The 14,960-nt window shown below is 39.0% G+C and overlaps 2 protein-coding genes across 6 annotated transcripts in view; both read left to right on the top strand.

The window, feature by feature from the left end:
- Window positions 1–4,177, top strand: part of zmp:0000001167 (protein phosphatase 1 regulatory subunit 12A) — a 30,787-nt gene extending 26,610 nt beyond the window's left edge. For 2 of the 4 annotated variants that reach the window (XM_047820038.1, XM_047820037.1), the window contains exons 16-25: window positions 64–183; window positions 380–476; window positions 866–954; window positions 1,041–1,097; window positions 1,203–1,225; window positions 1,354–1,417; window positions 1,516–1,620; window positions 1,708–1,758; window positions 2,803–2,853; window positions 2,977–4,177. In XM_047820038.1, coding sequence (XP_047675994.1) covers window positions 64–183; window positions 380–476; window positions 866–954; window positions 1,041–1,097; window positions 1,203–1,225; window positions 1,354–1,417; window positions 1,516–1,620; window positions 1,708–1,758; window positions 2,803–2,853; window positions 2,977–3,063 — 744 coding nt within the window. In that variant the 3' untranslated portion in view covers window positions 3,064–4,177. Of the gene's footprint in view, window positions 1–63; window positions 184–379; window positions 477–865; window positions 955–1,040; window positions 1,098–1,202; window positions 1,228–1,353; window positions 1,418–1,515; window positions 1,621–1,707; window positions 1,759–2,802; window positions 2,854–2,976 lie in introns of all 4 variants that reach the window. The other 2 variants (XM_047820036.1, XM_047820035.1) reach the window with 2 other exon arrangements.
- A 2,968-nt stretch (window positions 4,178–7,145) lies between these two features.
- On the top strand, window positions 7,146–14,876 carry pgghg (protein-glucosylgalactosylhydroxylysine glucosidase). 2 transcript variants are annotated; one of them, XM_027163882.2, is made up of 14 exons: window positions 7,146–7,313; window positions 7,871–8,116; window positions 8,224–8,434; window positions 8,656–9,097; window positions 9,831–9,950; window positions 10,409–10,540; window positions 10,888–10,999; window positions 11,099–11,171; window positions 11,274–11,410; window positions 11,504–11,637; window positions 11,781–11,876; window positions 13,598–13,695; window positions 13,882–14,105; window positions 14,342–14,876. In XM_027163882.2, exons 2-14 carry the CDS (start codon window positions 7,873–7,875, stop codon window positions 14,416–14,418), a joined length of 2,100 nt encoding a protein of 699 aa, XP_027019683.1. In that variant the 5' UTR covers window positions 7,146–7,313; window positions 7,871–7,872; the 3' UTR covers window positions 14,419–14,876. The 2 variants fall into 2 exon arrangements, with proteins under 2 accessions (XP_027019683.1, XP_027019684.1); XM_027163883.2 differs by lacking the exons at window positions 7,146–7,313; window positions 7,871–8,116 and having other exon boundaries at window positions 8,243–8,434; window positions 8,637–9,097.
- The last annotated feature ends 84 nt before the right edge of the window (window positions 14,877–14,960 follow it).

The following is a 14,960-nucleotide window of genomic DNA, read 5'->3' as shown; positions in this document are numbered from 1 at the left end:
CTCAAGTGTGGTTCAGTTCACAGATGTTGTATGAAATGGTTGTTTTTTTTGTCTAACTTCCAGGGTGTGACACTTACCGACCTCCAGGAAGCAGAGAAGACAATAAAGACCGAAAACAAGGGAAAAGAGAGGACTAAGGAGGAAGAGGAAAAAGAAGCGAAGCAGAAAAAGGGAGAGGAAGCGGTGAGAGAGGTTGCATTTGTTGACATGAGATCTGTTTCTCAGTACGTGTTAAGTCAGATTTATTATCCAGATCTTTTTTTTTACTTAACAATTATAATCATATTTTCATTATACTTTTACTTTCAGAGAATAATTGTGTTTTGAATTTTTGTAATTTCCTCTTTCTGTCTTTGTGTGTGTGTGCGCATGCACGCAGGAGGTGAGCTGGAGGTCTCGCATTGCAAACTTGCAGAAGTCGGACCTGTTGGGACTCACTCACCCTCCTGGTGCACCTCGTCCTGCTGACAAGAGAGGTGACCGTTACTGCCTATTGACCTTGGCTCCTCCTTGAGCATTCCAGATATGTTCTTTTAATTTTTTGTGTGTGTGTACGTGTGTCTGTGTGTGTACGTGTGTCTGTGTGTGTACGTGTGTCTGTGTGTGTACGTGTGTCTGTGTGTGTACGTGTGTCTGTGTGTGTACGTGTGTCTGTGTGTGTACGTGTGTCTGTGTGTGTACGTGTGTCTGTCTGTGTGTGTGTCTGTCTGTGTGTACGTGCGTACGTGCGTGTGTATGTGTACGTGCGTGTGTATGTGTACGTGCGTGTGTATGTGTACATGTGTGTATGTGTACGTGTGTGTACATGTGTGTGTGTGTGTGTACTTGTGTGTACGTGTGTGTGTGTGTGTACGTGTGTGTCCAGTAGATGTAGAGGACAGTTTGGCTGACATTGAGGAACGAGCAAGGGAGAGGAGGAGAGCGAGAGCTCGTCGGAGAGAAAGAGCAGGAGAAGTAAGTGACACAGAGAGAGAGCTGTGTGTTGTTTTAAATTAATCAGCTCCAGAACAAGGTTTGACATGTTGACCCTTTGTACATAGAGTGAAGATCATGAGCCCAGGGCAGATGATGAGAGCAGAAGTGGGCCGGACCCACAGGTCTGAGAGATACAATCACTTTATTTTGTTTTATATTTTTATACATACATACATACATACATACATACACATCTGATCTCTCTCTCTCTCTCTTCTGTGATACAGACAGACAGACGTATTAGCAGCAGGTATGTCTTGACATTTGTCCTTTTGGTTTATTTGCCTGAGCTACAATCAGTCTGACATCATATCTCTCTCTCTCTCTCTCTCTCTCTCTCTCTCTCTCTCTCTCTCTCTCTCTCTCTCTCTCTCTCAGGTCTAATCCAGCCCTCAATGATGGTCTCATGGCAGGGGGGTCAGACGTTAAAGATTATAAAAGGGTAGGTGCCTCTCTTTGTCACTAGGGAAATTAAGCTTGTGTGTATTTTACGAATGATCACTGACTGTGCTGTTTACTCTGTGTGCGTGTGTGTGTCAGTTGTTTGAGAAGTTGTCTAGGGAGAACACTCAGCTGCAGTCTCAACTGCAGGACACTCTGAGGAGTGTGTCCGTGACTAGAATGGAGCTGGAGAAAGCAGCCCAGGTAAACAAACACATGGAGATGCAGCATATTTCAAATCCCCCAGATCATATCTAACAATTTAACAATATGTGTGTTTGTGTGATACAGAGACAGGAGAGATTCACTGACTGCACTGCTCTTTTGGAGTTGGAGAAAAAGGTATGGGTTTGTTTTTTGTTTTTTTTGCTTGTGATCTCTAATTAAAATAAGAGGTGTTTTTGTTAGTTTTTTCATCCATATAACACGTGTACTTTGGAACAAAATACAGTTTCCTTATGACTATGTAAAGTGCAAATTCGGCTTTTCATTTGTTTTTGTTTTTTAATATTCAAGTTTTTTCCCAACATTTTCTCTCATTATTCAAAATCTTCTTGATTAAATGCTCATTAGGATAGATACCGTATATAGTATTTTAAATTTTAAGTTAATATTTTTAAATTCATTTTAAACTTTAATTGTATATATTCATTTCTTCTGTTTTCTTCTGTTTTCATACTCCTGTAAAGCTGCTTTGAGACAATGGGAATTGTTAAAAGTGCTATATAAATGAATTAAATTTGAATTTGCAAATGATCATTCCCATTCTTGACCATCAGGGAGCTCTCCATTAGCATACAGCAGCTAGAAGCCAGGGAGAGAGAAGTCTGTGTTAAGAAGAGACATATGAAGCCAGCCATCTTTAAACCACAATCTTTAAGAGTACGCTTTCAGAAGAGTGCATGAGTTCACAGATCCAGCCTGTGATTGGCTAGGGGAGAGAGTGTGCCACCCTTCATGGTCAGAGGAGTGAAATTGGCCATGCTCAGAGTGTGAGAGCGATAACTTTCCCCTGTCTCGCAGCAACACTAACCACACTTTAGGGCAGAAGGCCGATAGTGCTTTCCTCCAAAAATAATTATACATTAAAAACATGAGACAGTAAATTCACAGTACATGTGAACTAAACAGAACAGTGTTTTAATGCTTTAAACATCAAACAAAATATTTGAACATTTTTAATACTCTGTCGCTGGGTCGGGGGCATAAAATTGTAATAACTGCTGTGTGATCACATGGGACGTGCATCTTCAGAGCTCATAATATACTCTGTGCTAAAATTATTATCCAGCTGCAACTAGTCCCATTCTACAAAATCTTAGTCTCTCACTCAACAGTCAATGATTTGTCACTCTTGTTTATTTTGTTCTTGTTTATCTGGCTCAGGAAAAGGCAATGTTGGAGAGACGCGCAGCAGAGTTAGAGGAAGAGCTGAAAGTAAGAAACACACTCATCTGGGATTTCATTCTTCATCAGTTTTTACCCCCCTCACAATCTGTATTTTTCGTGTGTGTGTGCGCGTGTGTGTGTGTGCATGTGTGTGTGTGGTTTTTTTTCTAGGTGTTGGGGGATCTAAAAGCGGATAACCAGAGGCTGAAGGATGAAAATGGAGCTCTGATCCGAGTGATCAGCAAGCTCTCAAAATAGACAACGAGGACGCGCAAGTGAACGAACGAGAGGGAGGGAGAACAGAAAATAGACAGAGGCTAACAGAGAGACAATCCACCCCTTCCCCCATCCTCACATCCTAGCCAAAGAATTAGCTGTGTGTGAGAAAGAGAACGAAAGTATGATAGAGCACGTCACTTTTTTTAATGTGCACCGTTTAAACAAGCTGCATTTTGACCTGATCCGTGCCTTACAGACTGAGGAGGTTCGTGCATGTGTGTGTGGATGTACGTGTGTACGTACATGTGGTTGAATTTGTGTGCATGCGTGCGTATGTGTGTGCACGAAAGTACGTGTGTACAGTACGTACAAGTGGTTGAATTTGTGTGCATGCATGCATACACGTGTGCATTCGTGCGTGCCGGCGGGCAGATGTACGTGTGTGCGTGCGTGTGTATGGGTGTACCTGAGTGCATAGGCGTGCATGTTGTGTGCGTGTGTATGCATAGTAAGCTACCCTTTAACACGTACACATTCACAATGAACTGTATTTGTTCCTGAGTTCAGTAGTCTCATTGAAAATGATGCACATACTTGGCAGGGTTACACACACATTCACGCTCTCACAACATTCACAATGAGTACCACACACATTCCACACCTCTCAGGCTCCTTTAGGTCTGCAGTAACTTTGCACTTTGCATACACTTCACACACACAGGCTGATTTAGTCTCTTTTTATACGAGTTGCCAAATCTATGACCACTTTTGTAACTAGTATTGGCTGAAAGTTAAGCCACACAGCACCACAATCAATAACGAGACCAATACACTACACTACACCCACACACAAAAGTATACGATCGGTGAAATCTTTGAAAACCCATGTTGTGCAGAAGCCTATCGTGCTATGCATTGTGTATTTTCCTACACGTATTAATATCATGGTGAAGAATAGAAAATTGTTTTCATGTGTTTTCGTTTGCATCAATTCCTCATATCTGTTTGGTGATGAGGATGGTAACTCTGTTTATTATATAAATGGACAAATATTATTCCCAAAAAATAATAATGCCATCAAAAGTAACATGATACCCATGTGTTTTTAATATATATAAAATGATTTTCTGCACTTAATAAAATGTTGTGTGTATTTGTAGCTTAGTGTCAAGTATTTTAAGATGTTATGTTTTGTTATCTTTTCTCCCTCTAGACCAATGATTCATAACTTCAGTGCAAAGTTTTATTAATTAGCTGCTCAAGTGTTTCGACGTGTTGCATTTGAGTTTGAACGTTCACATTTCAAAGAGCTTCATGCAGCTGGGTTACATTTTCATTTGTAATTGAAAAGCAATTTTTATAAATGTACTTGCTTTTAATTTATATTAGTGCTTTTAATTTATATTAGTGAAACCTTCACTGCATTGATCTTTTTGGTGCAAAGGGGGTGAATTATTATTATTATTATTATTATTTTCTTTCATGGGGGGGTTTGAGTGTTCAGAGAGGGGGAAAATGTTCAAATGTTAGACTTCATCTTTGTTATTGCTAGTGGTTCCATGTTAAATAATTTTTACAAATGCACCTTGAATGTATTCATGAAAAAGTACCATTATTTGTAGATTAATGGCTCCTCCCCCTTTTGAATACCCAATAGCATTTAGTTAACCTCACAGCTCACAGAACCTCACAGCTCACAGAATCTCACAGAAAATCTGATGAGATTCTAAAGTTTGGAATGATATTAAAGTTTTTGATCTGTATTGGTGGTAGAGAGAGACTGTAAATTCTGAATACATTTACTTAATGTAAATGTTTCCATTGTTTAGGAGCACACTAGCTTGTAGATAGCCTAAAAGACCAATTTAAAAGCTAAAACTTTAAGGGCTTTCCAAGTAGCTGATAAACAGCTGATAGAAACTCCCCTGCATAGTATGATGTTTCCAAAACTGGGGCTAAGAAAGCCCGTTTCTCTAAGTACCACTTTTGTCTCTTCTTCTGATGTAAAGAAACTTCGTACATTCAATCAATCAGTAAATAATGCAATCTAATTGCATTAGTCATCATGGTTTCAGTATGTTTCTCGCTTGCTCGCTCTCTCTCTCTCTCTCTCTCTCTCTGACTTTCTCTCCATCTCTCTCTCGCTCACTTGCCCTGTACCTGCCCACCAGATGTCCTGCATCCTTGAGGGGAAAAAACAGCTTGGGCAATGGGCTCAACATTCCCATAGTGTGTGTGTGTGTGTTGGAAAGACCAAGTGGAATGTGGAAAAACGGTGTGAACACTAATGTGTCAAGGCTACTGATTGACTAGAAATATAAATGAGAGAACTCTCTTCTTTTAGTTCTCGTGAATCTTCTCAATCATCTACACCCATTGCGACTCATGTCGCTGTTCACTGATGTACATCTTTCGCTAAGAGGAGCAACTTTCCCATCTGTGCCTCTGATGGATTTTACATGCACATGGATGTTTATAGATTATAGACGTGCCTGGAGAGCTGAATTGACCTTTGGGAGAATGCTACCTTCATCCTCTCTACCCTCATCTGTTTGTCCCATCTGTTCACACACTGGTAGTCTGCCCACTGTCCTACAAGGACACAATGTAGCTGCAAGTTCCTAATAAGGTACGCTGAGTTGGCCTTGCTGTAAATATCTCTAAGGTCTGAGAAGGAAAGAGAGGGAGGGAGGAAAGGAGAGGAAGAGAGCAATAAAGGAAAAAACAGGGGACGGATTGCAGCCTTATAAGGGCAAAGCTGCTCTTTTCCCAGGGTTCGGAGTTCCGACCTCTGGCACGTTTCCAGGGGAAACTAAACTGTGTTGTAGCCCCATCTAGAGGATTAGACGTGTATCAACAGCACTATTCTAATAGAGTCCTGCCACAGAAATTCAGTTCTAGCAGAGCATATTGTGCAGTCTGCTCATCTCAAGCAGGTGAGTTGGTATATAATATTGTGTAGTGGATATTTCTGATAGGTTTGGTGATTACATCAGTGCAGAATCCCACTCTTAAGTCACACCCTGAGGCTGCATTTACTCTATATATCCCATACTCTTACTTTCTAAATTAATCTTGGTTTATTAATCTATGATTTCGATTAATGCAGTTTTACTTAGATAATTTTATTACAAAATATATTGCTGGCAAATTTTAAACTAAATAGTAATATGTACAGTGGCAATTCACACTATGTGGCCAAATGTATGTGGACACCCAAACATAACACACACGATCATATTTCCATCCATGGTCATTAACAAGCTTTACAGCATCTTCATGGTTTCTAAGTGACACCATCCACACTAATGTCATGTTTCTTTGTCCATATAAAGCCATCCGCATCAGATGCAGGGCATCAGGATGGATCAGGCAGGTCAGGATCTACATGAAGGTTCCAGTGCATCATGTTCTCAACTTGAATGTGTATGGTTTACACAGTAGTGTATTATGATGATTGACAAGATATTTACATGGTTTACATTTACTGTCTATCAATAAATACATGAATAATGGTTCTAGATCACATACTAACATCACTGATTCTCTTGGTAAATACTTAGAGGCTGAATTGTTTTCACAGCCCACAGTTGAAAATAAAATAAAATTAAATTCGATTTGTTTTATTTTCATTTTATTTTTAGCCAGAAAATGCATAAATATGTGTGTGTGTGTGTGTGTGTGTGTGTGTGTGTGTGTGTGTGTGTGTGTGTGTGTGTGTGTGTGTGTATATATATATATATATATATATATATATATATATATATATATATATATATATATATATATATATATATACATACATATTTTCATGTCCTGGTAGTCAACCTGTAAATAATAACTGGTAATTTAATAACTTTTCCTTAAAACAAAATTTTGTAACAAAGTTCAGTTTTTGTTTATGATTTAACTTTTCATAGCAAAAAAAATTACACCCCGTCATCTGATCATTCATGGCAGAGCATCTGAAAAAGTTAAACGTGACGCTTAACTGATCTCTAAACAAATCTGATGATTTCTCTATGTGAAAAATCGAAATATGGGTTCTCCGAAGCTGATCCCAGGTCAGGGCCTAAAAAGGCGAGACCCCGCCTCCAGGCTCCGCCCACACTGAGCCACAGATTTGTAGTTAAGACAGTTCAGCTTCCTCTAACAGAAGGTAAAAGCGGATGTTGGGAAGTTTATTAACAAAAACCTTATTAAAAAAATCTATGTGCGTACTTTCGGGTCTAGTAGTTGTGTCGCTCCCAAGTGTCTTGTGTTTCTTCGTTAACTTTAACACTGAGACGGTATGTATAAACAGTTTATTAATTTAACTCTATATAAAGTCTACCTATGATCATGTGTGTGTTAATGAATATTAAACTAGCTAAGGTTCAAAGTAAGTTAGGTTTATGTCAGGTTAGTTGTCCCCTGGCTCATTCAGTTCCTTGCATAAATATTCTATTCTTCTTCTTCTTCTTCTTCTTCTTCTTCTTCTTCTTCTTCTTATTATTATTATTATTATTATTATTATTATTATTATTATTATTATTATATTTTTAAACATTTGACACGTTTATATTCACGTGTACAGTCTGGTGTGTTTACATTAAGAACACGTGACACTCTGGACTCCATTCAAGTAATTGTGTTTTTTCATTATTGCATCAGAACTAATTTAGAGATTTCACATCAAAGAATAATGAATATTTAAAATAAAAAACATTTATTATTGTGTTCAGTCATGATGTATAATACCAGTTAAGTACATTTCAGTTCCAGGCTGCAAACAAAAGTTCAAAGGGGTGAATAGTTATGTGAAGCACACGTGTATGTATTTACACCTGGTACTTCTGTTTGCCAGACATGAATCCAGATTCTGCTGACCCTTATATATTTTCAACCTACTCATTACCCTCTGACCACCGTTTCCTGCCTCCTCTGACCAATGGGACACTGGGATGGAGAGTCTTTGGAAAAATTATGCATATGGGTGGAGTCTACAATGGTCAGGTTGGAGCATGTCACCGAGCTGATATACCATGTCCGCTTGCAGTCAGGATGAAGGTTAAGGAGGGGAAACACATGTACAGCTTGGACACTCATGCTGGTATATCTGGATTGTTGTATCCCCTCGGTTCACCTGTCTACTATAAGCAAGTAATAATGCCAGTATGCACGTCTGGATGACAAAGTGATTTTCTGCTTCTCTTGCAGGTATATTCACTCACTCACTACTAACATCTGATGTGGAAGCAACTCAGGTGTTCTATGCTCATCGACAATATCCCAACCTGCTGGTCATGGAAGTGCAGCTAAAGCGCCAAAAGAGCTCAGAGGAAGCAATCACAGTCAGGCTTGAAAGTTCTTTCACTCCTCACAGTCATGACATTGCCTTTGAGAAGGCTCCTGAATACAAAGGAGGAAGGTATATTTAAGTAAAAACCTAAGGATAACAGTTGTGTGTCTGAAGCTTAGTACGTTATCAGCAGTCTGAGCTCAGACTGTAGCTAAGTGCATTGCATTGAATAGATAGATATAAACGCCTAATCCTAAATACACATATTGAACCAAACAAGCATTGATTCTTCAAATGAATTAGATCTGCAATGATGTTTGTTTCTGTAAAGCTTTGTTTCTTAACAACAGGCACATTTTCGGGCACACTATGTCAGCAGAAGTCCCTGGAGTACTTCGTCCATGTGTGCACCTCATTTGGAGCCCTCTAATCTGTGATGTAGTGTTACAGCCTGGCCAGAGCCAGTCTCGCTGGAGCTTCCTGGTTGCAGTTGCAGAGAGCAGTGAGATCGCTCAATCATGCTTTGACACTGGTTTGGAGCTCATTGAACATGGCGACCTGCAGGCTTCCCATATAAGAGCATGGGCAGAGCTATGGCGTGGCAGTAGTGTGGAGATAGCTGGGCCAAAACCTTTGAGAGAAGCAGTGATTGGCTGCATGTTTTATCTTCTCAGTGCGCTCCCCTCTCTGACGGAGACACACACACTGTTTGGGGGCATCAGTCCTGGTGGGTTGTCTAATGGGGGACATGGACAAGGAAAGGACTACTGGGGACATGTTTTCTGGGATCAAGTAAGGTTCTTAACATACAGTAGGAATCTCTGACCATTTGATGTAGAGCATCTGCACACATTTCTTGTAATTATGCCATCAGACATTACTGTGCATATACAGGCCATGCAGATACAGGTTAAGAGCTGTAGTTAGCGGATGGTGGTTATAGATTATGCCTCTTAATCCCAACATTTGTTTGCTTTCATTTGATGACCTGTACCTTTATGTTATATATTTTGTTAAGTGTAAAATGGCACCTCTTGTGTTTCATTTGTATTTTCTCCCTGCAAAGGGTTTCAGTCACCCAAACTATTTTTAAAATGTCTTGTTCTGTTTGAAATTTGAAATAATTCAACTTTATAAGGCTTTTACATCATAGAAAAGCTCCAACAATGTTTTGGAAAATCTTAAAGATTTGTATTAGTGCAATAAAAATGTCCTTGTTTAATTGTGTAGTTTGGTTAAAGATTTACATCCTGTTTTTGTTGCAATATTATTTGTATATATGACAAAACAGGCTTAATCCCCTTTGGGACATCACCCATTTTCTGTCTTAGAAAATACCCTAATATTCACTAAAAGTTTTCTGCTTTCTTCAGTGGATAATCTCTTGGATGATTTTGGAAGTGCTGTGGGAACCACAGGAAATTATTTACAAATGTTTTCTCACAGTTTAGTAAAACTGCAACATCTAACTAACCATAACCAAACCCTAACCCAATATAAATGATTTTTGGTTTCCCTTGTCCAGGACACATGGATGTATCCTAACATTGCACTTTTTCACCCTAACCTGGCCAGAACTGTCTTGGAGTACAGAATGCGTACACTAGAAGGTGCCCGGGTCAATGCCAAGGAGCAAGGCTATAAGGTACAGTATGTGGTTGGGGTTAGGTGGTGGAGTGCCTCTTTGTGTATGTGTATGTGGTGTACATTACACCCTGCTGTGACTAATTTTCCTTTAGTTAGGTTTTGTCTCACCACCATCTCAGTTTGGGGTTGGGGCTGAATTCCTACTTTTGCCTGTTCTCCTTGTGCTTCAGGGGTTTCCTTTGGCTACTCTGGTTTCCTCCCAGTCTAAAGACATATGTTGTAGGCTGATTGGCATCTCTAAATTATCTGTAGAGTGTGAATGATTGTGCACTGGGTCCCCTGGGATAGACTTCAAGCTCCCTGCAAACGTATATCGGATTAATGATACAGAAAATGGATGTATGTATGGCTGGATGGCTTCAGTAACGGTTTTAGCGTTTTTGATGTATCACATGTTTTTGATGTATCACATGTTTGTATGTGTCTTTTGAGCTTGCATTCTGAACTTGTTACCAGGGTTTGAAGTTCCCATGGGAGAGTGCTGTATCTGGTCAAGAGGTGTGTCCGATGGACAGTTATGGAAAGCAGGAGATCCATATAAATGGAGATGTAGCTCTTGCCTACCGTCTCTACCTCTTCCTTACACAGGTATACCTATCTATCATGCCAAATCACCCCAAAAGTGTATGTTAGGGAAATGGCTTCAAGAATCCATTATTGACTCAATATTCAAGATTTTTATTTGTCATGTACACAATTATATACAACGTACAACTTTCAGTGAAATGAAAACCTGTCCACTTCTCTTAGACTGCATATAAATATACAAAATCTAAGAACTAAGTTAAAAAAAATTATTTTACATGTAGTAGCATGACGGGTAATTATAAATGATTATAATGTGCAGTTATTAAATATTATAAGCAATGGTTCAGAAAGTCCAAACATTACAGAAGGTCCTCCTGAAGCTCTTCCTTTTTCTTCTCTTTTGAAAGGACATGGAACTATTTAAAGAGGGCGGTGCCAGTGAAGTGGTGTGGGGTATAGCCGATTATTGGGTGTCCCGAGTTATCTGGGACCCCAGTGACCAGCAATACCACCTCAAAGGTATGTAAAAGGACATAAACAGACCAATGTTTCATATTTGTTTGTGTAATACAGTGAAAAGTACATTCTGGAAGTTTTTGTGTTGCGTGTGTGATTTAGGAGTGATGCCTCCTGATGAGTATAACCAAAATGTTGACAACTCGGTGTACACTAACACTGTGGCCAAGTACAGGTGTGTGTGATGTATGGTGCATGCTCAATTAAACATGTGTTCAGATGAACCTTTCTATAATAGATTTAACCTCTTTCAAGTTTTCTTATATTTATTTCCCAGTCTGCAGTTTGCTGTAGACTTGGCTAGGATGCTCCAGCATCCTGCACCCTCAGAATGGCAGGAAATAGCTGATAAGCTAAAGATCCCCTATGATATTGAACTAAAGTACCACCCAGAATTTGATGGTTATGAAAAGGGTGAGCTTTTAAGCGTTTTTGGATTTCAAATTGCTATTGCCTCTTTAGAATTTCACATTGTGTGCTTATTTTTTATCTTGTCTTTGTTTACAGGAAGTGATGTGAAGCAGGCAGATGTCATTCTGATAGGTTTCCCACTGGGGTTGCCCATGAGCCCAGAGGTCAGACGGAATGATCTGGAATTTTATGAGGCCGTCACTGACCCGCTTGGTCCTGCTATGACTTGGGTAAAAATGTCCTGATTTCTAGTGTTAAATTATTAGCAGAACAGATGAGTTAGTCTTTTCAATAGCAAATCAGTGTAACTGTCTCTTTTTGTATGTGTGTGCATGTGTGTGTGTGTGTGTAAAACTGTGTTTGTCACCATTAGAGCATGTTTGCAGTGGGATGGTTGGAGCTGGGTGAAGCTGAAAAAGCACAAGAGCTTCTGCAAAAGTGCTACAAAAATATACAGGGCCCCTTCCAGGTAATTTCTTGTGTTTGTGTTCCCCTACAGTCAATTACTAAATAATTATTGGCACAATTTATAAAAATGAACACCAAATACAATGATAGGATTGATGTATAGTTATAGTTTATTTTAACCAGTTGTGTTTCAAAGATGATAAGCTTTCTATCTAAAAAGTGATTTATATTTTTTCCTGCAAAATGGCGGTTTCATAATTACTGACACAATCTGAAGCCCTGGTAAGATCACTGTTGTTCTGGAGGTTGTTCTCTGATTTTTGTAACTCAGACAACCTGAAGAGTCACCATGCAGTACTGAAAGATAGAGCATTTACATGTACACCATTTAGCAGACAGCCTTATACAGAGCGACAAACAAAAATGTCCCACAGGTGCTCAATATGGTTGACCTCTGGAGACCTGATAGATATGGATATGGTTCATAATTGGCCCATCACCTTCACCTTCAGCTTCCTCAGCAAGGCAGTTGTCATCTTGGCGGTGTGTTTGGGGTCATTATCATGTTGAAAACTGCTATTTGGCCAAGTTTATGAAGGGACTGCATCATGTTCTGTTTCAGAATGTCACATGTTGTAATTCATGTTTCCCTCAATGAGCACAGCTCCTCAGAACCAGCAGCACTCACGCAGCCCCAGACCATGATTCTACCACCACCATGCTTGACTGTAGGCAAGACACAATTTTCTTGGTACTCCTCACCAGGGTTTCTTGGTACTCCTCACCACATGCTGTATACCATCTGAGCGAAACCAGTTTCGCATATCAGACCTCAGGACATGGTTCCAGTAATTCATGCTCTTGGAAAGGTTGTCTTCAGCAAACTGTTTGCAGGACTTCTTGTGAGCCAGCTTCAGTAGAAGCCTCCTTCTGGGACAACATTCATGCAAACTGACTTGTTGCAGGGTGCATTATATGGTCTGAGCACTGATAAGCTGACCTTTCTCTTCTGCAACCTCTAAAGCAATGCTGGCAACACTCAAGCCTTTTTTTAAGCTAGCTCTGAACCTGGCATGAAGACTCAACTTCTTCGATCAACCATTGCTAGGCCTGTTCCGACCCAGGCCACTGTACTGTAACTCAGTTTCAGGGTGTTACCGACTGTTCTTTGCCATGAGGTGCCATGTTCAACATGCAGTGGTCAGTATGAGAGAATTGAACTCAAAGCAACCAATTTCAACTGCTCTTTACACGATACACAGTCTGCACATTGTCCTGTCATGCAGACAAAAACATGAACATGATAAATAGGACCTGTGGCTTTGCACGGATAAATGACGTACAGCTACTCAATTTCGTTGCCAGCTATTTTGATATTAATGGGTGAATTTTTAGTTATTTTCGGAGGAACATTGACTACCCTAAAATATATCCAAATTTCATTTCTATAGTATTGTCCCTTGAAAAGATATACTGAAATGGTTGCTGAAATACAAGGGGTGTACTCACTTTTGTGAGATACTGTATTTTACATTTAATCTATCTGATTATGTGTAAGCTTTTCCTTAAGGTGACTGACAGCATAGGGATTTTACATGTGTGCAATATCATATATTAAGCAATATCATGCTTCCTGTTTGTCTAAGGTATATAATATTGCAAATTTTTTTGGTATTTTAGAGACAACTATCATATAATTTATCATTGTTTTGAGGGGTGCCAATAATTCTGGAGTTTTGCACAGATTCGTTTCAGGTGCATTTTATGTACTTGTGAATGCAGGTGTGGAGTGAGTCATCTGATGGATCTGGAGCAGTCAACTTCCTCACAGGAATGGGGGGATTTCTGCAGGTTGTGTTGTTTGGGTACACTGGTTTCAGGCGAGTGCAGTACACTGTATAGTTACTTCCACACACATAATGAATCCAGGCAAACACACAAACACATACAGTATACTAACTCATGCAAACACACACACACACACACACACACACACACACACACACACACACACTACACATGAGTGTCATTTGGCAATTCTGATATTCCTCTGTTTTCCTCTGTAGGGTCCAAAAAGACTGTCTGACTTTTTCTCCATTAATACCTAATCAAGTGTCTATGCTCAGTCTGAAAGGCATCAGTTACCTTGGTAATAAGCTGGACTGGGTGGTGGAGAGACAGGAAGTCAGTGTTGTGGTGAGGAACCAGGCAAAGGATACTGGCAGTGAGCAGCCTTGTCCTCTTGAGATTGTGCTCCAGAGCTCTAGAGACAGAATCCCTCTTAATCCAGGTCAAAAATGATAATCACCTATATTTGAACAACAGTAACATGTAATAATAACATTAATAATACGAATAATAACTTGTGCTATTTTATTATGAGCATATAGAATATGCTTTATGTCCATTTTTTAACAATATTGTGTGTAAATACATCTATATGAATGTTGCTAATGATTTGTTTATTCTGCAGAGGAATAATATATATGTTTGTATAGTATATATGTTTTAATTTATTTTCTGCAGGGCAAACAGTGACATTTCCATGGCAACCTGGCAAGATCCAAAAACTAAGCACTGCCTCAATCTGCTGGCCTTTTTGATCCAGAAATCATCAAATATGATTATTTGTGTTAATGCCACGAACGACTGTTTTGATAATCAATATTTTATGATATAAATAAGCAGCTAGATATGCAATTATTGTGTATTTGATATTGTTTAAATTGATTGGTTGTCCTGTTTGTTTTTGATTGCATTCAATTTTGAGCCAAGTGGAAAAAATGAAATTATGCAATTTTCAATTATACATTTGATCCATGAATGAAGGCCATTTGTCTTAGCCAAATTCAACAAAATCTATCTAAATTGATGAGTTATTCAATTAATTTTTTTTTAAAAATAAATAAATAAATAATGGATGAAATATAGACAGTCTTATAAATTTGTATAAAATAAATAAATGTTATTTCTATAGTATGGGGTAAAATATAAATTAAAATATTGCGTATTATATTTTTATGTCTTGTAATAATAAACTTGCCCTCGCTTTGCCTTCATAGCTGCATGTGTCACTGCAAGATAAGTTCTGTCCTCAGACCATTTATTCCACTTTTTTCCAAATTTGTTGTTGAATGTTTGGGTG

Source organism: Tachysurus fulvidraco, chromosome 10 (genome assembly GCF_022655615.1).
Source record: "Tachysurus fulvidraco isolate hzauxx_2018 chromosome 10, HZAU_PFXX_2.0, whole genome shotgun sequence".
NCBI classification, from domain to species: domain Eukaryota; kingdom Metazoa; phylum Chordata; class Actinopteri; order Siluriformes; family Bagridae; genus Tachysurus; species Tachysurus fulvidraco.
This window is presented reverse-complemented; position numbering and strand designations above follow the sequence as displayed.